This window comes from Anarrhichthys ocellatus, unplaced genomic scaffold (genome assembly GCF_004355925.1).
Source record: "Anarrhichthys ocellatus isolate YVR2014 unplaced genomic scaffold, GSC_Weel_1.0 scaffold175, whole genome shotgun sequence".
Taxonomy (NCBI): Eukaryota; Metazoa; Chordata; class Actinopteri; order Perciformes; family Anarhichadidae; genus Anarrhichthys; species Anarrhichthys ocellatus.
In genome coordinates, this window is record NW_022280205.1 from 124,167 (window position 1) to 151,273 (window position 27,107).

Consider the following 27,107-nt stretch of genomic DNA (forward strand, 5'->3'; position numbering starts at 1 on the left):
TTCTAAAATGTTCTGACGTAAAACTTTATTTATATAACACATGTCATACAAACTGGTGCAGATATTCTACAAAGTGCTTCACAACTGATGTAAAGTACACGTCAAAATAAAAAAAATAAATAGGAAGACGAAAAACAAAAGGGAAAAATACTTTTTGGAATGACAAGAAACATTTTAAAAACGAAAAATGCCTTTAAATAAATTACACAATTAATTTGAGCTTGAAAGTTCACTCTCAACTCAAGCTAGTAGTCCCAAATTATTTTTAAAATTATACTATTCAAAATATTGCATTTACATATAATGTGTAATGTAAATGTGTTAAGAATATTTGTACCATACACTTAGATTAGTTATTTTGCTAATTTACAAAATGTACACATTCCAAAGACTAGTATTTCTTAATTATAAACACCTATTTACATAATCATGTATTATATTCAATATTTATATTATTTCTCACTTGGACTTCCCTTTCCACCCTCCGTATTAGTTAACATTATAAACTGTTTTGGGTTTTAGTTTGATAGTTGTAGCCGGAAGCCGTGCTGTGTATCTTGACGGTGGTCTGGACTGCGGGTTGAACACGTTGTGGTTGGATCAGACTGTGTTGATTCTACCTGGGAGGAGACGGGGCGCACCTGGAAGTGGAGTCTCTCAAACGACCGATCCGTTTCCACTTTGTTGTAAGATATTAATGAAAAAAGAGGGAAGCAGCGGATGAATAATTAACTCAAGCGGCAGTTTACAGAAGAGCTGACATTAAGAGCTGAGCCAAGCAGTAGCGGAGTGCGCCTCTGTCCCGAGACAAAAAGACGGCCCTACAGGTGGTTTTTTTACTTTTGCTATTTCATGTCATTTGACCTGGAAACATTGCACTGTAATCATGCTCGGTGCGGAGAGCAGACTGGAAAGCCGGTTGAACAAGCTGGAGTCCCTCATGAGGAACCCACAGTCGGCACTAAACTTGGAAACCCTGCTGGTGAGTTTGCATTTACCCTCCGGGTCTGATACAGGTAGCAGTGTCCCAGTTTAGACATAATGAGTAACACACACACACACACACACACACGCACACATGCATAGCAATGCTCTGACTTGTTGTTCTGTCGTGATCATAGATCACCTGAAGAGACATGCCTGTTGTCTTAGAGGAAAGCTGGAGTAAACCAAAAACCAGACGCACTGTCTGCTTCTGAAAAGCTCCGTTGACATTTGTTTATCAATACTTTGGCTTTCAATCAGGGAGGCAGCGGAGGGAAACCACACCTGGTGCCTCCTTTTCCTTTTATGAATACAGTTTAATCCTCATTTTTACAGTTTTGATGGAAATATATGATAGGAAATTGAGTTTGACAATCAAAAAATATGTATTTAATAAAGGGGGTGTGAAACTGAACCTTCCCAATCAAGGCTATAGACCGACGAGCTAATTAGTGCCCTCCTTAAAACCTGAGTTCATCCATTAATTGTTTTATTTTCACTCCATCACTGTCCATTTGTGATTCGTCTCTTGGTGAGGCCTCTAATTAACATGTCCTCTCTGACCTGTCCTAAAAATGTACTTGGCAAACTTTGATAAAACTACTGCCACTGCTATAAGCTTCTCAGCCCCAACCTTTGACAACAAATACACTTATTTAGCTGATATGGAGTAGCTTTTGTCCTGGCCCTCTCTCTTAACAGGATCTACCACCAGGGCTCAACGTAAAACTTGCCTTACTTTTATTTAGGTCTACACAATTCACAACCAAGGCCTATCGATGCAGAGATACCCGAGGATATGTCAAGACGGGATTAACTTGCTTTTCTACATGGTTACGCGTTCGCTTAGCAAACACGATCGCATCATGTTTGAGTTATTCAGCTGCTTGATTACATGTTTGATATCAACAGCACGCTACCATTGTTGGTGGTCAGTCAGGTTATCCTGGTGACATTTGGAGCAAAGAAGAATCATGCTTAGTGTTTTCAATATGTCAACCTGATGAATAGATGAGATAGTTAAAGGAGATTTGATGTTGTATGTACATGGTACAGGTTGTCACACAAACAACCCTTTCATCTGCAACATTTCCTGCTGGAGGAAACCATTCCCAGAGCTGATGAGTCACAATTCCAGTGCAGTGTAAAGCCATGTCTGTAAAATGTTACAATCAGACAACAAAGTGAAGTCATTCCATACCGTCAAACCCTCAGTCATTATTTTCAGCAGCTTTGTAGTGGACACAGCTACAGACTCCGGGCTGCCTAATACTGGGGGCTACCACACAGGATGCTGAAGTCACTTCCTGGAATTGAGATGGAGTTAACCTGCCGTGACCTCACATCAGTATTTCCTGTTTGTTCACAATCATTTTTGTTGTGTTTGCCTAAAAGATGTGTTCTGAAGTGGGGTTTTTTTCAATCCGCAGAAGAAACAGATTTGGGAGCCAGTCGGTGAAGCTTTTTCTCTAAGATAAGCTGTTTTATTTCTGTATGTATTTCCTTTGGATTGGTAGAGACTTGGTCTGTGCTGGCAGGACTGCAGTTTATATTTTTTTATTCTGAGAACCTCTCCATTGTTTGCTGACTGTGCTCTGGCAGTATCCGCTCACGGTGGAGTAGGTGGGAGGTGTTGTCTGAGGCGAGGACACACTCCTGTGCCTAAACGGTAGGATCGTGTTCAGATTTGTCCAGATTCCAGAAGTGAAAATCAAACCACTTTCATCTAATTTTCCTCGGCTCTGGCTGGTCTGAGGCTCAATCAGGAGGCAAGATGTTTGAATCCTGAACCCTTCACCCTGCAAGATAACATGTACTGACTGTACATTGTAAGTAATGGAGACAATCATGGTAGAATAATAATAATAATATTATTATGATAAAGAATAAAGGCCTCTTTTTTCAGTAGTGTAATGCAATTTTGACATTAACCCCATGTTACTTAAATAAACTGCTAGTCTCAGTGACTCTCAACTAAGTCCCTTTGTCTTACTGGTGTCAAGTTCCAGATCATTCTTCAACCAACAAACTCTCCACAAGACTGCTGCTAACTGTTATCAATAACGTGAAGCCGATCTCATGTTGCTTGTGTGTGTGTGTGTGTGTGTGTGTGCGTGCATGTACTGTACATCCTTGTGACACACTTATAACATTGCTCTACTGTGCTACTGTCGTTTCCTGGTTTTAAAGGCTGGAGGTTAACCAGACTGTTCTGTCTTGTTTTATTATTTGTCTTTACCCAAAATGATCACAGATCCTAGCACGCTCAGCCTGAACCATAAGCTGTTTGTCCCACAATAGCTTCTGAGCCTTTAGGTCTATTTCCACCCGTCTGCGGGGGGGGGGGGATCGGTCCGCACCGCTGCTATTTAAAGGTGCAGAATTGTTCCACATGCCCCTGCCCACCCACTCACATATCCCCGAACAAACAGTCGGATAGACACCGCTGTGGCTCAACCACGCTACCCCACCCACCCACACACAAACACTCACTGGATAACTCCATTTGACCCTTGTTTCTGGGGAACAGAGGGTCATGCTACACCCCCACCCACCTGCCCAGCTGCCCTACCAGCCTCATGTGTTTGGATCACGCAGACATTTTGGTTCAAAGTGGAACTCAACACCGATGATTTAAGCACCGATGACACTACTGAGGCCCCGGCTTTTGGTCTGATGCTGCCGCTGGCCCTCAGTGTTAAGCCATAGGGAGGGCTTTGTGTTTGTTTGGATAGAGCGGGTGTTGGTGGGTCTGTGTTTGGGCAATGGGGCGAAACAACATCATGTGACTAGTTATTGTTGTATGACCTGTTATGTCTTTACATCCAACCTCCATTGTCTAGTTGTCATTGTTTTGTTATGCTGCAAATTAGCAGTCTCATTTTCTCTTCCCGTAATGTTGCATTTCGGAGCTCACAGCTCACAGGAGTGTAATTCTTTCCTTCCTTCCTTCCTCCATTCTTTTTTGTTATCTTTTATCAGCCAGAAGAAGGTCAGGGTTGTCTTACAAGACTTGTCCTGGTAGATTAACAGGAGACTTCCCAACATAAATGAAACTTGAAATCAGCTTAAAACATTACTATGTTTCTCTATTTGTTAGAAACATGTTGAATCAGTCAGCCAAACCCAAGCAATATCATCCCAATTTGTTTTTCCATACACCAGTGGTAAATCTAGAAGTTACATATCTTATATTGTTTTTAAATCCACACGCTTGTTTTTAGAGGTTGATTGAATATTTTGTCTTTTCTGTTTTTCAGGATTCCGTGAACGCGCTGGCTCATGATTTGAACTATCCTGCCCTGCGGAGAAACAAAAACATAGAGGCCTTTCTGAATCGATGTAAGAACGACAGTGTGTTTGGTGAAGGTCAAGATTCTTGTGCTGAGCTTGAAAGATACCTATAAAGTTGTTAAATACAAACCAGAGCACTCTAGTCATGAGGGATTGAGTATGATACTTGTTTTTATAGTCTTTAACAACTTCCCGTACCTTTTAAGACGATCCTTCTTCTCTGTATACAGTAGTTGTTGTAAGCAAAAGGTCACATGAGAGATAAGAAATGTATGAACAAACACCTCTGTGGTCTGATTCTGGTATTCAAATCAGATGCTGTTTGGCCCGGACAGATTCTACAGCCAAATTATCAGTAAAAGTTAAATTTGTGTCACTTTTGTACAGACTTTCTGCTTTTTCTAATAAATATTAGAGCTTATGCTCTTTATCTTTGTTTAGACTTGAGGCCATATACAAAGAATGTGCCTCATGTTAGAGAAAGAACATAGCAGCATGTCTTCTAAAAAGCTCTAAATTCATACCACCCACTGTACTTCTAATCAGTCTTTCTCTTCTAAAGACATCTGTGGCTTTAATACATTAGACTGGTCTCATTTCGGGCCCTGTACAACATGTTAGCCCTCAATGACACCTCTCTCTCTCTGATCCAGCAGTTAACTACTGACTCTTTCCTCTGAACCTAATTGGTTGGAGCTTGACCTGTGTGTAACGTATCTGTCCGTCCCGCAGATGAAAAGACGGTGAGTCAGCTGCGAGAACTGCAGGTGAAGCTTGAAGACTTCGAAAAAGTGAAGTTGATCGGGAGAGGAGCCTTCGGAGAAGTGCAGCTGGTGAGATGCTTCTGTCTGTAAAGAGTTGATAAACAAAGTGTTATTTATATAAATTATGCTGCATGCAGGGCAGTTGGATACACAGGTCGAGTTTCTACAGATGTTACTGAATACCAGAAATGAGAACCACTAGAGGGAGCAACAATCTGGTTAATCTATCAAAATATAAAATGTGACTCATGTCTATCTCCTCATCATGGCCACATTTAACTTTTAAAGGTGATTAGTTCAAGCAGGCATTCCCTCCATACTCCCAAGTTTTCCAGATGTTTGTCTCTTGTGCTGGTGAAAGCTTGAATCTGGCCTCTGCTAAGCGTCTTGTGGTAGAAACAAGCCTGGACAGGCTCAGTGTGTGGGAGAGGAGTGCGAAGTCTGGTGTGGGGGTGTGGAGGGGATGCCGAGTATGTTTGTGCTTGCAATCTTGTGTAAGCATGTCTTTCTATGGGTGTGTGCCTACAATTATGGGCTCCCCTCTCTGTCTCTCTGTTTCTCATGTTATCTTGGTCATTGTTACATTCTTACTATCTTGTTCTTCTTGTGCAGTTATCTCTGTTTACACGCCAGCGTCTCCTCCTTTTGTCTTCCCCTCCGCTGCTGCAGGTCCGTCACAAGGCCTCCCAGAAGGTTTACGCCATGAAGCAGCTCACCAAGTTTGAGATGATCAAGCGGTCCGACTCTGCCTTCTTCTGGGAGGAGAGGCACATCATGGCCTTCTCCAACAGTCCCTGGGTCGTCCAGGTGTGCACATATATAGGTTTTATTTAATTGAAAACAGACAATATGTAACATAGTGGAAGGATTGAGCATTTAAACAAGAGAGAAAGAAGCTTAACCATCAGAGCAAACCTCTTTCCGCTACAGAGACTAAACAGGTTTTTGCCTCTCTGAACACATACACTTTTTATCTACCTCACTTGTTTTTTTTTTAATTCTTGCATCTTGTCTCCTGCCCTGACATGTCCTGAGATAAGACTATTTAAGCTTCTCCTCAGCTGAATTGTGGATTGTACATGGATCAATATCTGGATGTCTGGAATGGGAATATTTCATACATTCAGGGTAATATACAACATGTGCAGGGATGAATAAAATCAATATGAATAAAATCTTCTGTCATACAATATCTAATTTTATGTCACAATATCAACATATTATAAAGCTTTTAGAAATTAAATTTAGAAACAGTTTATAAATAAACCATCTATAGGGGAGATGGATAAACTCAAATATGCTGATATTTTTAAACTCAATATCAATGTGAAACAATCACATACTGTGGGGATCACTGTTGGTACTTTATTTTGAATTATATTAATTGTATTGGTAGTACCGGTATAAGCATATAGGATAACCCACGTGATCATTTCATTCATATCACAATGTATAATAACATCCTGTGTTGGGCTTTCAATGACTGTGTTTGCCGTTCCCTATAGTTGTGCTGTGCTTTCCAAGACGACCACCACCTCTACATGGTGATGGAGTTCATGCCTGGAGGCGACCTGGTCACGCTCACCATGAACTACGACATACCTGAGAAGTGGGCTTGCTTCTACATCGCTGAAGTAGTGCTCGCGCTGAACACCATCCACTCAATGGGCTTCATCCATCGTGACGTCAAACCGGACAACATGCTGCTGGACCAACACGGACACCTGAAACTGGCAGATTTCGGCACGTGCATGAAGATGGACTCGGTAGGTTAATGTTATAGTCATGTCGTTGTTGTTTTCCAATGAGTTGGACCTGGATAGATCAAGATAGGGACCTAGGAACGTTTTACATTCGATTTTACATACTGATTTGACTTTTCTGTTTCAAGACTAGTGTTTTTTTTCTGTGCCCTAGAGCACCACCAAGTGTTCATATTGCAAAGTTAAGCTAAATGCAGCACTCTTGCATCAGGTTGTTAAAAAGGCCCCAGCAGTCATTGTGCTAAGCAACCAATCTAGAGTACGGCTGAGGTCCCGTCTCTGGTGCGAGTGTTTTTCCACCTTTTTGTTTTTACCACAGCAAATTTCTAAACAGCCGGTTCAACAAGTGGCTCTACACATTTAAGCCTTCTGAAAGTCCACCAGTAGACAGAAAGTGTCTTATAAACACGGTCATAACAGTCCAGCAGAGATCTCTTTCCAGTTGTCTCAGAATGTCTGGAGCATTGTTAAAAGTTCAGTTGTATTTTGGACAAAAAAAGTTTTTTGGGAAATAAAAAAAGAGAAATTGACATTGCTGCCACGGTCCCTGCAGTGGAAATATGTTTTATTTATTCTGCTTTCTCCCCAAACTCTACCACCCTTTTACTCTCTTGCTTTCTCTCTGCAGTAAATCCTGTGTATTTCTTTGTTTGCAGACGGGCATGGTGCATTGTGACACAGCTGTAGGTACACCAGACTACATCTCCCCTGAGGTGCTTCAGTCTCAGGGTGGCGATGGGTACTACGGCCGGGAGTGCGACTGGTGGTCTGTAGGAGTCTTTATCTATGAGTTGCTGGTCGGTAAGTGACCCACTAGACACATCATGTTAATTTTTTCTCCTGTTTGGTAGTTAAGTTAAAATCCTAAACAATGCCATCCTAAAAATCAGTCATGGTACATAATTCCCTTCTTTTTCTTTTGCAGGTGAAACTCCCTTCTATGCTGAGTCCCTGGTTGGAACTTATGGGAAGATCATGAACCACAAGAACACACTCATCTTCCCAGATGACGTAGCGATGTCTCAGGATGCCAAAGACCTCATCTGTGCTTTTCTTACCGACAGGTTTGCACATTAAAAACTCTAAGTCATAAAAACTAATACCTCTGCTTTAACAAGATTTCAGAGCATTTCACAATTTCAGGCTACTTGTCATGTGCATACACATTTACATTTTCTTTTGTCTCTACTATTATTATCATGTAACTGATAGTTTGACTATGGAGCAATGAACAGAAATAGTTTGGATCACAGGAGGCCCCCACATAAAAACTCAATGTCAAAAGACTTCTAGAATCCCCACCGTACTGTAGACTCCCATTTGAGAGGAGAAACATCGTAAATGAAACATCGTCAATGAAGAGTGTGAGAATTGTGTCCAGATCAGACAAGTCAAAGTTGAGAAAACTCATCTCGATTTAAACACGTCGCAGAACCATCGTGCTATATCCACCAAAGGTTTTCAGTGAGACAGTGAGATTAGGGCGAGATAGCCAAAAAAGTTCAGTGAAAAAAACATTAAGTTGTGGGTGTAAATTTACATCCAGTACAGCTGATTGATTAAGTGGACTTTTTTCTAATTCACAAAACAAGTTGTCAAAAGATAAGACTAACTTTGTCTTTCTCGTCAAACTGATTGTTAGTTCCCAGCTACCATCTAAATACAAAACTTGCCGTTTTTATGTGTGTAATAACATGTTATTAGTATTAAAAGGTAAAAATGACATGACGGTGTGGGTCATGTACTTGGTTAGTGGCCCATCCCCCTGGAAGAAACCACTTCCTGTTTACATTAGTAACCCCGCCCCCAAAGAAAGCTCAAACACAGGCCCTTTCTGCTTCAATACAGAGCAGCCTTTCATTTTTCCTCACTCAGTTTATTTACCTTCTCACTCACTATTCTCTCACCACAGACAGAATCACACATGTGTGCGGCTGCCCAGCCACACACCCCCCCCCCACACACACACACACACACACACATCTTGAACACTGTCCGATACATTCATTCACAACCTAACCCACATGCTCTGTCACTATCGCCGCGTCTTGTTGAATCCTTCCCGTAAGCACTATCACCTTTTACCTCTCCTCCTTGTCCATGTGTTTCTGATCACCCCTCATTTATAATGTTCTTCTTCCACCTTTTCTTGGTGCCACTTTCCATTTCTCCATCCTCACCCATTTCTGGCATAACTCTCCACTTTGCACTCCTGCAGTTTTCTGGGCATTGAGACACGGCCCTTTGTAAGCCAGGCTTGGTTGCATGTCAGATTTTTTTATTTTTTTTTTGCGGGGGTTTAAAAACTTTCTTTCTTCCACCCCGCCCCTGCCCTCTCTTCCTCTTGGCTGAGTCTGGAATGTCCCACACGTGGCAAGCCCAAACTGCCGCACCCCTCCATCCCTGTACCCAGTGGGGGAGGAGGGAAGGAATGGGGGACGAGAAAGAGAGAGAGAAAGAGTGTGTCGAGTTTTAGAGTGAGAGAGGAGAAGGAGGGAAGGCAGTGGCAGCTCTAGCAGTCGGGTTTGAGTCAGTCAGAGTTGTTGATGTTGGCTCCTGCGCTCTTATCCTGCTGTCTACACTCCCTTTCTCCTCCTGGATTTACATTATCTGTCTGGTTGGAGGAGGTTCCAGTGTCCTCCAGTGGTCATGCGGCACTCCATGCTGGTCAGTGTGGTCAGTCCCTAGTGGTCGCTCTTGCTAGGCCGTGTGTTTGGCATGACATGTTGATGGTGATGGTGGGTGGAGGGGTGTGTTTTGTGTTCAGGCTCTGCTCACAGTCTTGGTCCTGTTGCTGTGTGCAGGGAGGTTCGTCTGGGCCGCACTGGAGTGGATGAGATCAAATGCCACCCTTTCTTCAAGAACGACCAGTGGACCTTTGACAACATCCGAGAGAGTAAGTGCATGTGCATGTTTTTGAACATATCCCCACAATGCTGGTGCAGATTTCTCTTTTTCCATCTCTGGTAAAGTGTGTCTTGTTCTTTTTCTACCTCTCATGGCCATGCCTCCTTTTTTTGCTTATAATGCCCACTTCTTATATTTTCCAGCCCGTTCCTCTGCTTCTTTTCTTCCATCTCCTGAGCCATTAAGCCTGCATACATGGAACACATGCTCTCCATATGTCCACATCCTTTAACATTATATGAATGAATGCTGTGCAGAGCAACAGAGCACATGATGCATGAAACCCAAAAGATAACCAGCTGCATATGGGTGCCACTCCAAAAGAATAGATTAGAGAGAATGGAGAAAGTAAGCAGATTACTTACTTACCGGCAATACACACACTGATGAAACTGAAAGGCTATTTAATGAAAGTCCACCAACAGAAGAATGTTGTGTGTAGCAGCAAAACTGACTGATGTTTGGCTGAGTGCAAGATGTTATAATAACTGCTACAATACATTTAGATTGTTACATTACCTGGCCTTTGTGATAAGTATTTATATTGGTTAAATGCAAACTTAAAGAACAAGTCATATGTAATAGGTGGAGATATTACATTTACATTATCACTTGGTAAATCAGCAGATGAAATGTTACATCTGCCAGAAAATGATAAATGCTATTTAATGTGATGATTGATTGACATTATCCAATTATTGCATCATCGTTGTGGTTTCATTTCCATTTACAATTTTACAAATAATTCAACATCAAATCATCAATGCAAAATTAGCTATATTGGAGTTAATAGAGTTAATATATCCCATTTAAATGAATTTATTATATATGTATTGAAAAGAAAAACAAAGCAAGGTAGAAGTTGCAAAAAGAAAATTACAACTCAATAAAAAAACAAATCAACTTAAATTGTGCTTTTTATGTTTCTGTTAAAACCCCTATGATATCCATTGGTTGTTATGTTAATAAGTTAAAACTTAAGAAAATAAGAGAAGTGATATATGAGGAATATGAACAGGACCTCTGTGTCTGTATATAATCACATGCAGGCTCTTTCTCATTGCCCCTCCATCTCTCTGCTTCACCTGGCTCTGATTAAGAACAGACAAAACTTCTGACTGAGCTTCAGACTGCCTGGCAGTCTGGAACATAAAACCATTACTGTGCCACTGCTGTGCTGCTCAGCTCTCTTCATGTTTGCACATGCATGTCCAGTCTCTCTCTCACGCACACACACACACACACACACACAAACGCATGGTATCCCACAGAGCTGCATGTACCTCCAAACCCTCTTGTGTCTGTTTACGGAGGACTTTACTCCCTGCTGAGTGTGGCCACAATGACTCATGTTTGGATTCTATTGAAGATTGTCCCAGTTGTCTTTATGGTTATGAAGCTTATTAAGCATTGGGATGGTGATGAAAAGAAGCCATCACCATGGATGGATGGATGGATGAATGAATGGATGCTGGGACGGGAGGCAGCACCCCCCGTAGCGGCGGGTGGGGCAGGCTGTGCGGCCTGTGTGGACAGCTCTAATGAGAGGGGCGCCCCAGTTTGGAGGGTTGCTCCCGCTCTCTCACTCTCACTGTGGCCTCGGCTGCCTGTCATTAGCCGCCCGCTATCGGAGAGCATTCTGGGAAGTCGTGCCACAAGGTCCTCCATGGAGAAGCCTGTGTCTCTTTCTGTCTGACCACGCTTTTTTTTTTCTGCTTCTTCTTTTTTATTTCCCCTCATTTGTTCCCGTCCTGTGCTTGATCTCTCCCTGTATTTTCTCCGCCATCTTTGAGTCACATTTATCACGCTGAGGGTTGTGACTTGACCCGACAGTAATGAGCTCTTTGCTCAGAGCCAGAATTTCACTGGTCTGAGGAACTCGATCCATAATGGCGGCTTTTTTTCTCAATTAGGAACTATTTATAGGTTAAAGGACCAGTTTAGTTTTATCTGATTGGCCCTTTTTATGCATTCTTGTCTGCCTGTTGTGTTGTGCAGACTTTTACAGCTTCTCAAAGGAGCAAGCGTTTAGTCTTGGTTTGTGAAAGGCACCGTGTGTGGGGCACAAAGCGAGCACTGTACGAGAAAAGGAGTGGTGTCAGCCTCACGCCAACCTGCAGAGTGCTTACTAGAATATATTAGAATATACTCAGGAACCTGAGAAAATGCTGAGGATGTACTTTAAATTGAAATACCTGCAACACCAGGTTTTAATATTTGATAGTCTCAGTTAATGTAAAACATCTTCGTTCCCTCTTCACCCCTCTTGGTTTTGCACCTCTTCCCCCCCTCTTGGTTTTGCACCTCTTCCCCCCCTCTTGGTTTTGCACCTCTTCCCCCCCTCTTGGTTTTGCACCTCTTCCCCTTTTGATCCATCATGACTCTCTCTCTGTTTCTGTCGTCCAGCTGTGTCTCCAGTTGTGCCCGAGCTGAACGGTGACATAGACACCAGTAACTTTGACGACATAGAAGATGATAAAGGAGCTGCTGAGACCTTTCCTGCACCCAGAGCCTTTGTGGGCAACCAGCTACCATTCATCGGCTTCACTTACTTCAAGGAGGACCAGTAAGTGTTTTATTCTGATTCTTCTACCCTGCTGTTGTGCATAGAAAGTATATATTATTTTAATGTACTTTTGGTGATGATACTGGGATTAGAAGAAAATGTTGCTCCCATGTGTGGGAACTTTCACAAGGGCCTCTAGACTTAGGTTTAAGGACAGCACCGTGCCTAAAATGCAAGAGGTAGAAAAAGACAGCTTTACACCCAAACCTTTAATACAGCCTTACACCAGTCAGACACTGTATGCCTGTTCGAGCTCCACACTGCTACCTTGTTCTGACTGCCCCTTTAAAAGCCCTCTTTGCTTATGATGGAGTCTAGTTTTTTAATCCCGGTCTTAATCGGTAGGAGAAGTAGTAAAAAACATGTATTGTAAACTTGAGATCCTGTAGCACTTTAATCAGCAATGTTTTAACCTCAAGGGTTTAAGATTCAACGACTTGCGTCTAAGCAATTTCTCTTTTACATTTATCTGAGTCAAAGCCAAAACAATGCCATTTAAGTTGGTAAATTACTATCAATCCAGTGAACAATTGTATGCAGATTGTAGCTTAAATTCGTGATAATACATAAATATTGAATATTTCTTTTAAAGGGATGGCTTTAGATCAGGTTTCCTTGGATTTCAGATACAATGCATCTTTAACGGTCCATTTTAGGAGATAACTTTTCAGAAATAATCCAAATTTCTTTGCTTTTCAATTTTTAGAATTATGAACACTGTGCAAAAACAATTTTTAAGGGCGTGAATTCTCTTAAAATGATCGCAAAATGGTTTCAGATTTCTCTGCCATTTTGCAGCCATGTGGCAGAGTCATGTAATGGTTCCCAGAGATAGTTGCCCACCATCAAAAGTCCACCACCATATTGGTTAACAGTTGGCAACAGACAGTGTGGGTTGGAGGCATCCTTTGGGGTTCTCCAAAGGTAAACCCATCCAGATGGAAGAAGAAGCTCGAAAGATCTTCAGCTTTTTTCTACAACACCACAGTTTTGTGCTAGATATATACTTTATTCAACATACAAATGTCCCCCTGGGGATGAATAAATTATCTGTCTATCTATCTATGTTGGTCCTATATGAGTGTTTTCTGCATGGTTATGAAGTGTGCCTTGGTGAACATTCAGCTTCCTCTTGACTACCCAGTTGGCATTATGGATCTGGCAAGGATAGTAAAATTGGACATGAGGAAAGTGTTGGGTGTTGTAAAGACAGTGACAGACATCCATTGGTCTCCTCTGTCCCTTCTTTCTCTGTCAGGCTGCTGAAGGGAGGTAACAACCGCTCTGTGGAGGACAGTAAGGAAAACTCTGAGGATAAGGATAATTGCTCGGCGAGTAAGAAAGAGGTCGGTGTTTTTGTGCATGTGGTCTTAATATTATGGTAACAGAGGAGAGATAAAAGGCATAGAATACAAGATGAAAATGACCATTAAATAATAGAATATTTCTGAATATTTCTGTCTGAGCAGCTGCAGAAAAAACTGCATCAGCTGGAGGAGGAGGTCGACCATGAGATGCAGGCCAAAGATGAGCTGGAGCACAAGTGCAAGTACGTCTAAACAAATAGCACAGGCGGAGCTGAGCAACATTTTTTTCCAATGCAAATACCGGCGCTGACACACTACAAATATGTTACTATTTACTGCAAACCTTTTGTTAACTTTTCTGTCACGATAAATCATCTCATTCAAGGATTAAATTGCCAAAACTTTGAGTTAAGGATATTGAATTTCTACCATAAGAATGTCTTGAACTGAATATCTGACCGTCCAATTTTTATTTCCAACATTTTAAAGGTTGTGCATGTAGCATTTTTATATTGATCATTATCACATTCATTCTGAGACATCGATATAATTAATATTAAGATTGGAATTCATGTTGTGTTTGATTGCTTTACACAAGTTCCTCATAAGATAGATGTTAAAAATGTTCCACCAGTAAAGTAAATATTCTGTTGGCGACCTGGTGTCTGGTCTTAATTCAATGATTTATGTGAAAACTTTTCTCTCCCCCCCAGAAATGCCACCAACCGTTTAGACAAGCTGGTCAAAGAATTAGACAAGGAGGTAAGGATCGATGCCAATTCCACCATCTACCTCATGTGATTAAAAAAGAAAAAGCTAATAATTCCACTCACGTTCTTTGTGTTTTCCTTTCTGATTAGATGAGTAGCAGGCAGAAAGTCGAGGCCTCGCTGAGGCAGCTGGAGACAGAGAGAGCTCTCCTGCAGCACCAGAGCGCCGAGAACCAGCGCAAGGTGGAGATTGAATCTGACCGAAAACGCAGTCTGGAGAACGAATGTGAGCACCTGGGAATATTTCTAAACATTTAGCTTGAATACTTACAAATATGATGCAAAATGCATCGGATTTCATGGTAAGCCGATTATTTAACCAACTGTTTACGTATGTAGGTCCTCACTTGTTCTCATTTTCATATATTTTACTTGCAAAAAATTGTTCTAACATATCAGTCTGACTGTTAACTCATTCAAACATTGTAATAAGCCACGAGGATATCTGGTAGCTCTGCATCCCACTGTTTATATCTCGGTATATATTCTATATGTTTCTATATTCTGGCTATCAGCGGGTGGATCGTGGTGTTTCCAGGGTCCACTGAATGTGATTTATCACGTACTGCATTAACTCTTTTATTTCTCTGTATCTTAAGTGAACAATCTGAGGGACCAGCTAGAGGATCTTAAGAAGAAGAACCAAAATTCCCAGATCTCCAATGAGAAGAATATTCACCTCCAGAGACAAGTGAGGGGAAGCTTATTACATTCCCCTAACTAGATTTTCTTTTTTATTATACTTTACTGTAGTTTTCATAATTATATAAATCAAACATGCTAATTTAATAATCCATATTCAAGCAACTGTGACTGCCGTTTTCATTAGTCCTCTGCTTTTGGCTAATTAAATCCCTTTCAATGTGGCTGCTGCACTGACCCAGTTCAGCCTGCAGGGAAAAAGATTCATCCCGTCTGTTTCTCATCTGCAGCTTGAGGAGGCCAACACCCTGCTGCAGGCTGAGCAGGAGGCGGCAGCGCGGCTGAAGAAGAGTCAGGCAGAGGTGCAGAAACAGGCTCAGAGCCTGGAGGCTAGCCTCAGGGAGATGCAGGAAAAGTGCAGCCAGCTTGAAAACAGCAAGATGGAGCTGGAGAAGCAGCTGATGGGGCTGCAGGCCGAGCTGGAGGAGGAGAGAAGAGACCGTAACCTCCGGACAGAAACTATCAGTGACCTGCAGGGTGAGGCGTGGTTGTCTATTACACTTTTAAACAAACATTTAAACGTTCCACGTAGTTTAAACACGAGACTATGTAACTTTTGAGAGAAGAAATATGTCGCTTTATCTTACAAATTAAAATTTTGATTTAAAAATACAATTTTAGTGCATTACATACAAAGGTTTTGTTGCTACAGCTTTATTTGGTCTGGTATGACCAGTTTGGTAGTTAGCAAGCTGTATATCAGACATGAAAGGAGTCAGTTTTCTAACGTTATAAGCTTTCTTCCATTGCTCTATCATAGCTTAGCATTTTATCTAAATGCTAAGCCCAATATCATAATTGTCAGTTGGCGCTACAGGGGCTGCTGTTCAGCAATAGTTACATATTCTCACTTTATTGGTCTGTTTATACACATAGTCTCCACACAGTGGGTGTAAATGAACAATAAGCGGAAGAAAAACACTGTTAACCTTGGCAACCATTATTTTAAAGCGTGTTTTATTCTAAACTTGAATTTGTCTGTTGAAATGTGGCAATTTTAGCGAAGTTAGAATGTACCAATCCAAAAGGTTTATTCACTGAAGTAAGTTCAGCTAATCAAACTGTGATCTTCATGGGCTCATTCAGTAAACGTCTCCTCACTAGCATGGAAAAAAGGCATTACACAACTTGGAGCTGGAGGCTGGACATTGGTTGTTAGATTGTGTTTTTGGACCAGGCCTTGGGAAATATCAGATCAGAGGTGGAAACATCTGTTCAAAAGGCTGAGAGTGAAGCATGAGGCTGTGAAAGCCAAAACCAGGCCAGAGCCAGCACCTCTTGTGAAACGCTGTTTGGAAACTTAAACGTGTTCAGTCCATGCAAAGAGGAGGCCAGTCGCTGAGGTCAGAGGGGACGTACCAAAACATAAGTGTTGCCTGTTTGCTGCGATGGCTCGTGCTTTTTTCCCCCTGCTAAAACTCTCCACGTGGGTGGAGTTACTTAAAGGGAAAATAAACATTAAGTGTGTTGTTTTTCATACTTTGGTGGGAGCAGGAGCATTATGGAATGTCTCACCTAGGATTTGTTTTAAACTAAACAAGTATGGTGCATTTTCTTCTAGTTTTTTTTTTTTTTTTTTGCATTCACTGCACTCCAGGTCCTCTTATATTCCTTTCATAATTTCTTTGTGATTATTTCCTCATCCGTTTTTCCGATCAATCCACTTTAGGACGTATCTCTGGCCTGGAAGAAGAGGTGAAGGAGGAGAAGTCCTGTCTCTCCGAGGTCCAGACTGAAAAGAAGCAGCTACATGAGAAGCTCAATGACCTCGAGAAGGTTAGTTGTCATTTCTAATTGCTAATTTCCAATGTGAATTGAGAGTCGAGGCTATTCCAAGAGATATCAATTTAGCAAACTTCGAGTTGACATTTCTAGATTACGTTGACATTGTTCTCCAGCATTTTGAAAATGTACCTTTTAATACAAAACACCCCAAGGTGATGATAGCCAATAGAATATCCCAATATCCCCTTTTGATTCTATAGGAGAGGAGCAACCAAGAGATTGACTTGACGTTCAAGGTGAAGTCGCTCCAGCAGAGTCTGGAGCAAGAAGAGGCAGAACACAAGACCACCAAAGCCAAGCTCGCAGATAAAAACAAAATCTACCAGACCATCGAGGAGGCTAAGTCTGAGGCCTTAAAAGGTGAGCAAGTGGGAGGACAAAAGTCTGAACGACGATAGCAGGATGGATAAAGTGCTTCAGCATATGGTCAGTAGTTTAAATCGTGTTTTACTTAGCTCGCTTAACACAAATATGGAAATAAAAACACAAAAGAGCACGGGTACTATCCATTATGAAAGTTGAAAAAGTGTCTTTAGTTACTCAGGAAGGCTGGAGAAGAAATGAAACAACAGATCTTTGACAAACTGCATTTGACACGACAGAAACTATAACGCGCTGGCACTTCAAGTAGCACATTGAATGCTTGGTAGATAATTCCTACTGAGGGGGTTCTCCTGGTTGTTTTGTTTGGTCCAGAGATGGAGAGCAACATGCAGGAGGAGCGCAGCATGAAGCTTCAGATGGAGGGAAAGCTGCTGCAACAAGAGAAGGACCACTCCATGCTGGACTGCGACTACAAGCAGGCGCAGCAGAAGCTGGACGAGCTGCACGCACAGAAGGAGAAACTTTCTGAAGAGGTGCGTCCTGCTTTTAATCAACGAATCGCTTGATGGAACATTAGAGCAATTTTCAATACTCAATATAATTATTTTAAGTTAATCAAATAAAAAAATGTCAAACACAAGTTTTTTTTTTTTTTTCTCCATTTTGGATATTTGCAGCTTTTCCTTACATTTCCTTCTAACATAACCAGAGTCCTTTCAAGTTTTTAACTGATGTTCAGACAAAATAAGCAATGGGGAAATTGCAATTAAACACCTCTAGAACCTTATTTTCCAACTTTTTATAGACCCAACAATTTGATAGAATAATCCATAATGAAAATAAGCATTACTTGCAGCCCTTACTCTTTGTTCTGCAGCTTATTGTTCCCCGTAACTGTCAATTAGTGCCACCACTGATGCTTGTGTGTGTGTGTGTGTGTGTGTGTGTGTGTGGTTGTGCAGGTAAAGAGCCTGAGTTTGCGTCTGGACCAGGAGTTCCACAAGCGGAGCATGAGCCAGAGCGATCTGAAGATGCAGAACCAGCAGGTGTTGGTGCTCTGCTCCTCAGAGAAACAGCTCAAACAGGAGCTCAACCACCTGCTGGACGTGAAGCAGGTCCTGGAGAAACAGAACCAGGAGCTACGCAGGTCAAACACACATAATGGCAGATTGAGCATAATGCACATTGAACATAAACACACAATGCACCTGAGTTTGTTGGCCAGGAGCAGTGATTGACAGATTGTTGGTCCTGTTCCAGGGAGAAACAGGAGGCTGGTGGCCAGCTGAAGGAACTGAAGGACCAACTGGAGGCTGAGCAGTATTTCACAGTAATTCTAACCATCAATTTTCCTTCTTTTGTGCACCTTGTCTCGCAGACTATTAAAAACAATCTAAATCTATCTATAATATGGGGCATGAATGGGACGATAGCAGAAGAGTTTATTTTTCAACTCCATCTCAATCTGTGACATGAAATTAACTGAATCTCCGGCTTTTTTCCTCCCAAGACCCTTTACAAGACGCAGATCCGTGAGCTGAAGGACGATGGTGAGGAGAGGAATAACCTGTTCAAAGAGGTGCAGCTACGACTGGCAGAATATCAGGAGGAGAGGTAACCAGTGGAAACACCATCACCAGAGACCCTGCAGCACTAAAATGACCTGATACCACTTCCTTGACCAATTCCTCCCCCGTTCTTGAAGGCTGTGCTCAGAAACCTTTCAGCAACATCCAACCCTCTCTGATTTTTATTACTTTATGGCGTCGTCATAAATTCTCTGGTTTCTCTCACAGTGCACAATAAATTCAGTAACTCTACTTTTAGTTTAAACCTTCTACAAGTAAACATATTGTATCACATAATATCCATCGCTAGGAGCGCTTTCAAACTTAAATTCCTCACAGCACTACAGACAAATGTTGCTGGAGAGAAAAAGTTAAAACTATAATCCAGTGTAATTCATTGACAAAAAGGTCAATATTGAATGTTTGTCCACTCTATCGGCAGTCTACCTCTGAATGGCATGATAACAGCAGGGTTTTTTTGCAGTAAAAGATTGACCCACTTCTAGCAATTTAATAATATTGTAATAACGGTTCCTTTCCATCCTCCCTCTGCAGGGATTCCATGACAGCCCAGCTGGAAGCCAGTTTGACCAAGGCTGACTCCGAGCAGCTGGCTCGCTCCATCGCTGAGGAGCAGTACTCCGATCTGGAGAAGGAGAAGATCATGAAGGAGCTGGAGATCAAAGACATGATGGCGAGACACAAACAGGAGCTCGGCGACAAGGAGGCCACCATCAACTCGGTGAGATTAGAGTCGAGTTCGGGACCATTTTAGTTGATTAGGAAGTATGTGTACAATTGTAATATTAGTGAAGGACTTATTTAGTTGGTTTTATTTGGTTGCGGTCTTCTTTCCGGCCTTTTGTTGGCACTTTGCGACCTTTCTTTGCGCACTACCGCCACCAACTGTCGATCAGTGGAACAGCCTACAAACTGACAGAAAGAAAAGAAAAAGATCAGAAACTCGATAGGGTACCTTTTAATTAGCAATCGGCTAATTGTCTCTAGCTAGTTGCAGTTGGATTAAAATTGAGGCCCAGCAATGACGATCACAGTAGTTAGAATCATACAGAATAGAAAACGTGAATAGTACTAATATATTGTTTTCTAATGTGCTACATAAAATAAGTTATCTTCATTTGTTTGCTACTCTAATGACCTCTACAGCTGGAAGAGTCCAATCGCACTCTGACGGTGGATGTGGCCAACCTGGCCAGCGAGAAAGAGGAGCTCAACAATCAGCTGAAGAACATGCAGCAACGTGAGTGTCATTTGAAGTTAATGAGGGAGATTTCTACAGAAATGACATTTCCCTCAGCCCTGGAAAATGTGTTGAAAAGCTGTCTTGCATATCCAGATGATTTATGGGGTGAGGTGCTATTAAAATGTCATGACAATTAGCCATTAATCTCTTCATCAGGGAACCCAAGTGTCTGTAGAACGGCAGAATATCGGTCTTCGAACTTGCAGTATAATTAATGGGTTACTTCTCTGAAACTTGTGCAAAGTAAGTAAAGTTTATAAGCCCTGAATTAATATTCTTCTCTGCTATTTATACAGAGCTCCAGAAAGGCAAGGAGGAGGAGAAGCAGATGAACTCGATCAAACTGTCCTTTGAAAAGCTGATGCAGAATGAAAGGACACTAAAAATCCAGGTATGTGTCTGGGCGCCTACACAGGTCTGGAAAGCCTGGAATATTTTCTATACTTTCCTACTTTTACTGTCTGGCATTTTATGACTGTTATGTCACATCATTTGTTGTTAAGAATAATGTTCAGCTGCAGGCTTGTGTTGAACTCAAGCCTCACAAATAGATCCCGGACGAGCTATGTTGCTGTGTTTTTGCTCCCAGGCTGTCAACAAGTTGGCCGAGGTAATGAACAGGAGGGAGACGGGGCGAGGAGGCAACCGAAGCATCGACACTGAGGTGCACAGGAAGGAGAAGGAGAACAGGAAGCTGCAGCAGGAGCTGAGAACGGAGAAGGAGAAGCTCAACAGCACCATCATCAAGTACCAGAGAGAGCTGAACGATATGCATGCGGTCAGTATGCCATCACTGCACACCAGCATATATCGACAAATGGCCCGAATATATGCACACTAAATTAAAAAAGTGTACAATAATTTTGTGTTATTATAACTGCAGATTATAGAAAATACGTTGAACTGCACTTAAAACCTGCTCATTTCTGTTATTCAGGTGGTTGCAGAAGAGAACCAGGTGCGTCTGGATCTTCAGATGGCGTTGTCCAGCAAAGACAGTGACATCGAGCAGCTTCGATGCCAGATCACTTCCCTCAGCGTTCACTCTATGGACTCTACTAGCATCAGCAGTGGCAACGACCCGGACATGGGTGAAGGATACCCAGGTAGACAAAGGAGACTTTTTTTCACACTCACCATCCTATAATTTGGCACCAACACGAAAACACTTTTGCATGCACTTCCTGCATTCCTCTTGCTGCAGTCTCTCTTCCTGAGTTTGTGCCGTATCCTTTGATTTCACTTTGAGTCTCTTCCAGGCCAATTGTTTTTTGACCTTTTCCTCTATATGCTTCTTCCTTTTCCCCCTCCTCATTTCACCTCAAATGTCCTCTTCATGGTCCGGCACAGTGCGCATTAGTCAATCTCACACCTCAGAATCAATGTCCTTCACCTACCAGCGAACACACAAATCTGTCTGCGTTGACACCCGGCCCAGCCTTCACTCTGCTCACACTCTCTTCGACTCTGAGGATGAGGATGAGGATGAATATGACGGGCAGGTGGAGCAGGGCGACCGTCCCCTGGCCCTCACTTACGAGCAGCCCCCTGAGGCTGAACCTGCAGGTGACCCTGCATGGCGGTTCAAAGCTGCGATAGGGATGCAAATGAAAAGTGCAATTGACCTAACAAATGTTTATAACATTCATTTGAGTTTTTTGTTTTTTTTCTTGAACTGAGAAAGAAATAGCCCAAACCCTGGTTCAACCCTGCAAAGTTTCTGCTAATCCCTCTACTCTGTTGACTCTGTGTCTGCTGTGCATTGATCCTTTTTAGCGCTCACTGGACATGTGAATACTCACAGCTTGATGTTGCTGGCCTGCTTTGGTCAAATTTATCCCACTGCAAAAGATGTGGGGATTTTTCTAAGAGTGAAGTTGGTGTGCAGAGTTTTTCCTAACATAAAAATAAGGTGCTCTCCATTTTAATTGTATTCTCCTTTTAATTGGCCTGCCATGTGTTGTGCCTGAGATTCCTTATAATCCGCATAGCTCCCACTGAATAGTCTGTTGTTGAAATGAAGTAGCAAAGCTTTATGACACTTGCCCTTTGGTTACACTGAGGAATCATTTCCTCTCCAATTGATGAGGTTCTGTTTTAAAGAAAATTACACCAAATGTCGCCATTTCAAAATGTCAAGGTGTTCTTTTAAGTTGTTCAGATGATTAAAGGCAGCTCTCCGCTTCGTGTTAACATCTTCTGTTTTTTTTTCTCTGCCAACTAGACTCGAGGCTCGAGGGCTGGATTTCACTTCCTAGCAAGAACACAAAGCGCTTTGGCTGGGACAAAAAAGTAATGCATCCACCACCATATCTCATATCTACAGATTTGTTTTCTTTGTAATCACCATTACCATTAGGTCATTTCCCCCTCTAACCTTCTGGCCCTTGCGTCCCTTTCCTTTAAAGTATATTGTTGTGAGCAGCAGGAAGATCCTGTTCTACAACAGCGAGCTGGACCGAGAGCAGGCCAACCCTTTCATGACCCTGGACATCGAGTGAGTGATTTAAAACATGGTTTGAACATGTAATACCAAAAATGAATGATTATGGTATCAAGAATGTGATTATGGTTATTAGAGTTGATACTACCAACAGTCGACGGCCATACTAGTGTAGTTGTGTGTGTGTGTTAGCGTGCTAATGTTTACTAGTTGACACTAAACCCAAAATACAGCTAATTCTGTGGAAATTGCTTTTGCAGGTATTTGATCATAAACCAAAATATTAGACAGATTCAAATTTTGACCTGATAATGGTGCAAGATGAAAAGTTAAGGGATCACCAAAGTTATTTTAATTCATCTTTGTCACCGCAACACAAAAGGCCTGCAGCCATGACTGGCCACCCGAAATATTATGCAGTTTGCTGCAGCAGATTGTGAGATTAGCCGTGGACAGACACAGAGGTGCACACTCAGTCATGCACACATGTAAGCGATGACATTAATCTCCTGCCGGAGATTTAAATAAACAGATATACAGAATAAGAGCAAAAGACAGACGTTAACACAGCAGTTAAATCAATATTTTATGCACTTATTAATGACCCTTGGGTCTACTCTTAACTCTTGCCGCTCTCTCCCTCCTACAGTAAGCTGTTTCATGCCCGACCTGTCACTCATACTGATGTGTATCGTGCAGATGTCAAAGAAATTCCAAGGATATTCCAGGTAATGAGCTAGGACACTGCCTGTTGATGTCTTTCTTTTCCTTCTTCCTTCTTCCTCGGTATCAATCAGGTTCTCAATTCAACTGTCTACCTCAAAAAATCTCCAATTAAGTTCCTTTTCCTTTCTTTCCCTAGATCCTGTATGCCAATGAAGGCGAGATTAAACGTGAACCGGAGCCTGTAGTGGAGCCCGCGGCGTATGGTGATCGTCCTGCCTACATCAGCCACAAGGGTCATGAGTTCATCCTCACTCTATACCACTTCCCCTCCAGCTGTGAGGCCTGCACTCGGCCCCTGTGGAACGTTTTCAAGCCCCCGCCGGCCCTCGAGTGCCGCCGCTGCCACACCAAATGCCACAAAGATCACCTGGACCGAAAGGAGGAAGTTATCGTGCCCTGCAAGGGTCAGTGCGCTCAGTGAAGAGTTAGTGTAGAACTTAGGACCGTCAACCGCACCACTGTGTGTGATGAATTTGATGATACTTGGCTGATATGTATTGGAATATTACTTGGATTTGATTACTCTGGAAAAATGCTGTTTCTAATGTGTTTCAATCCCTTTCTTTTACAGTGAACTATGACATGTCCACTGCCAAAGAGCTGCTTCTGCTGACCAACTCTCAGGAGGAGCAGCAGCGCTGGGTCAGCCACCTGCTCAAACGCATCCCCAGGAAACACCCAACAATGAGTCCTCCCTCTGCAGCGCAAAACAACCTTTCTGAAGCAACGTCACGCTCTTCTCCGCGAGGCTCCCCGCGACCTTCACCCAGGGGTTCGCCTCATATGTCCACCCATCGCGGGGCCATCAAGATCCAGGCCAGCAGACAGCAGCAGTCATCAGGGAAAACCAGGTGAGGACTGGGAAGATTTGACTGCATACAGAAAATATGATGAATTTGTCACCCATATAAAAACTTGGCTTGTTTCTGTTGTATTTTCTTTTTACATGACTGGAGTAACACTTTTTTTTATAATACCTTTTTATTTAATATAATAAAAACTCCAGAAATGTATGTCTTCGTTAAAAAAAGGGGGGGTGACTATCTCAAATAAAAATTGACATTTCAGATTTTTGTAAATGGTCATTTTAAAACTGTTTACTTTTGGACTCGGGTGCTAATCAACAGCTTATTTGTGTTTTCTCCTAATTTTTTCTAACATCACCTTTTCGGTGTCCCAAGATAATTTAATTCATTGTCAACTAGTAATCAGTGTCGTTTCGCAGTAGTAAGCGTAACTCAAAATATGAGCTAATCTTACAGAAATCTAATTAAATTTCAGTAAAAAAAAATTTTTTAAAACTGAATCATAACCAAAACAACTAGCCTTACTACTTACTTTGTTGTTTCTGAATCATATGCAGTTGAAAGGGGCCTAAAGATGTGGCTGCCATGTGATGTAATGCTCTAAACAAGGTTCCTGAGTCATTTGCATAACGCTGTATGCAGCATTAATGCTCCAACATGGCTTCTCACACCGCATCAGCAGCCACCTAATTGAGTAGGAAACCATTATGAGAGTATCACTAACTGTAACTGTCTTGTTTTCTGTCATTAACTAAGACACTCAGTTGAGTTTGCTCTCTCTGTCACAATCTAACTGGCTCTCATCCCTCAGCACTGGCCCCATGCTCCGTATCATCCTCCATTGACCTCTGACCCCACCATTCTAACGTCTCTCATGCTGGGAGACAGTAAGTAGCGAAGCTTGTTGCGCTTGTCCGCCATTCCATTACGCCGCGCTGCCGTGTCCATTAACACTAGCCTCATCATAGCAAGCAGCATTCAGTCACTGAATTCACTACTCGCTGCTCTGCACTGCCCCCTGCTGAACTTGGCCTATATTGCCCCAGCAGTTATGAAGCACGAAAAGCCTTTGACCCCCAAGATGAACCTCATACTTACTTTTTCAGATTGCTTGAGTTTGGCCTCAAAGACTGGAGTTGGCCGTTGGATGATGTCGATGATGATGATGATGATGATGATGATGATGATGATGATATGTTCCTCTGAAGGAAGTGAAAGAGGGGGTACAGAGGGTAACTGGACCTCTATATGTGTGTTTGCAGTTAGTATGAGGCATGTTTTTGTGTGATTTTTAAAAAATTTCAGTTGAGTGGAAAACAAACTCCGTGTTTGAACAGCATCGTTGCTACAAGAATAGTTTGACGGTTTGGGAAGTATGCTTTCTGCACATGCTTTTTGAACGAAAAGCCAATTGATATATCGGTAATCTTGGTCTGCATGTTTGCAAGAAGTAAAATATTAAAGTTTGACAGATTGGGAAATACACATATTTGCTTTCCAGCAGAGAGTTACGTGACTATGCAACTCTCATGTCTGTACAATAAATATGAAGCTGCAGCCAGTTAGCTAAGCTTAGCATAAACCTGGTTCTGTTCGAAAACAACAGCATCTGTCTACCAGCAACACTGTAGTTATCCAACTGTAGTTAACAAATATCAAGAATTTTGCTAGGGTCTTTATGCTAAGCTAAGCTAGTCATCTGCTGGCTGTAGCTGCATATACTGTACAGACATAAGTGTTATCATTCTCTTCAAAAGGCCAAAAAGCGAACAAGCGTATAATGTGCTTTAATATTTCACCTCTTGCAAACATACAGGCTAAGATTATTCCCATATCTGTCCGTTTTGTTTGTTTTTTTGCATTTTATTCGTGCATTGTGTGTCTACCGGATAGCTTCCTCGTTTAATATGTGTGGATTTTGTGTGGGTGTGCCTTTGAAGTCCAGCCATTCTGTTGGTAGCATCCCAGGTTTACACATTTTCTTTCTCTCTTTATCTCTCTCTTCACAGTTAACCCTGGCTAATCAAAGATGTCGTCTTTTCATCTTTGCGGATTAATGACCGGATTCTGGAAGCAGTGCCTACATGTGTTATTTCTTAAGGGAAGTAGACTGAAAAGAAAGCGCTAATCATGGACAGAAACATTCACAGAAACAGGCAGTTGTCATGAGAACTGGGGCTGCCTTTGTCATTTTTTTGGTCATTCAAGAAAATGGGTATTCATATAAGAGTGAGACTTCATCTAAAGAAAAAAAAAAAACTGTGATTAAAACTGCCTTATTTCATAACCATCATGAGAAAAAACACGGGACTTTTTATTCTGTCGGAGGCAGTGACTCACATGGATTTGTTTGTGAGGTGTTTGGCATGTGTGTGAACATTTGTATATAGGATCAAGAGGTCTGTCTGTGTATCGTAACACAGAAAGTGTAGCTCATAGTATATGATTGTTCTATTTTTAAGGCTACAAGTCAGCAGATCATTTAACAGAATATTCCTGTCTTTTTAATACATGCAGTTTTAATTACACAAAGTAGATTGATTACAACATAAGACAGAATAATGTGAATCGAACAGAAAATGTGTTTTTCTTCTCGCCATTCATGGGAAATTCAAATAAATTCTCTTACCCAGAAAATGTATAATTCATGTTTCATTCATTGTTTATTAAAATTCAACATGTAGGATATATATCAACATAAAAAAAAAAGCATGACAATGATTTATATTGTCTTATTTTTAACCTTTCAGTCTGAATATCACACCCGCCACTAAAATGTAGACGCTGCATGAAGCAGTAAACAGGCAGTGACTGAAATGTATAAAATCAAGTTCAAGTGAGTTTGTCTTTGTTTTTGTCAGGAAGAATTTGGGAAAACTGGACGTCTGTTTAGCAGCACCTCTAAAGCTCACCAATAAACATGTTTTATCACGTCTGTTTAACCTGTTGATACGTACCTGAATTATTAGTGTGGTATCAGTGAGATCTTAATGGTCTGAAGATATACTCATTAAGAATCATACAGCTGTGTACACTTTATAATAATACGAAAGTGATGTCACAACATCGACACTATCAACACAGAAATGTTACAGGAGTATTGTAGTGATGCTTCTGAGGTGTTGCACTTGACT

The 27,107-nt window shown here is 41.7% G+C and overlaps 1 protein-coding gene across 5 annotated transcripts; it reads left to right on the top strand.

Moving 5' to 3' along the window:
* The first annotated feature begins 592 nt into the window (after positions 1 to 592).
* Positions 593 to 26,614, top strand: LOC116400505 (rho-associated protein kinase 2-like). 5 transcript variants are annotated; one of them, XM_031878382.1, is made up of 34 exons: positions 593 to 982; positions 4,245 to 4,326; positions 5,011 to 5,111; positions 5,712 to 5,849; positions 6,548 to 6,808; positions 7,462 to 7,606; positions 7,731 to 7,869; positions 9,610 to 9,701; positions 12,119 to 12,278; positions 13,537 to 13,624; positions 13,748 to 13,827; positions 14,299 to 14,347; positions 14,446 to 14,581; positions 14,955 to 15,046; positions 15,288 to 15,534; positions 16,727 to 16,833; positions 17,043 to 17,202; positions 17,539 to 17,699; positions 18,129 to 18,313; positions 18,427 to 18,496; positions 18,677 to 18,780; positions 19,290 to 19,476; positions 19,902 to 19,995; positions 20,295 to 20,389; positions 20,588 to 20,776; positions 20,936 to 21,104; positions 21,349 to 21,564; positions 22,223 to 22,290; positions 22,407 to 22,495; positions 23,091 to 23,169; positions 23,304 to 23,571; positions 23,739 to 24,018; positions 24,785 to 24,860; positions 25,983 to 26,614. In XM_031878382.1, the coding sequence occupies exons 1-33, from the start codon at positions 887 to 889 to the stop codon at positions 24,816 to 24,818; spliced, it is 4,461 nt and encodes a 1,486-aa protein (XP_031734242.1). In that variant the 5' UTR covers positions 593 to 886; the 3' UTR covers positions 24,819 to 24,860; positions 25,983 to 26,614. The 5 variants fall into 5 exon arrangements, with proteins under 5 accessions (XP_031734242.1, XP_031734241.1, XP_031734244.1 ...); XM_031878381.1 differs by lacking the exon at positions 24,785 to 24,860 and adding an exon at positions 25,080 to 25,205; XM_031878384.1 differs by lacking the exon at positions 24,785 to 24,860.
* The last annotated feature ends 493 nt before the right edge of the window (positions 26,615 to 27,107 follow it).

Bases quoted from the DNA above. Each gene is read 5' to 3' on its own strand.
- LOC116400505 (XM_031878381.1), top strand. From the start codon at position 887: ATGCTCGGTGCGGAGAGCAGACTGGAAAGCCGGTTGAACAAGCTGGAG. The intron at 17,203-17,538 runs GTGAGCAAGTGG...TGTTTGGTCCAG, and splicing joins TAAGTCTGAGGCCTTAAAAG to AGATGGAGAGCAACATGCAG. The intron at 23,170-23,303 runs GTAATGAGCTAG...TTCTTTCCCTAG, and splicing joins AAATTCCAAGGATATTCCAG to ATCCTGTATGCCAATGAAGG.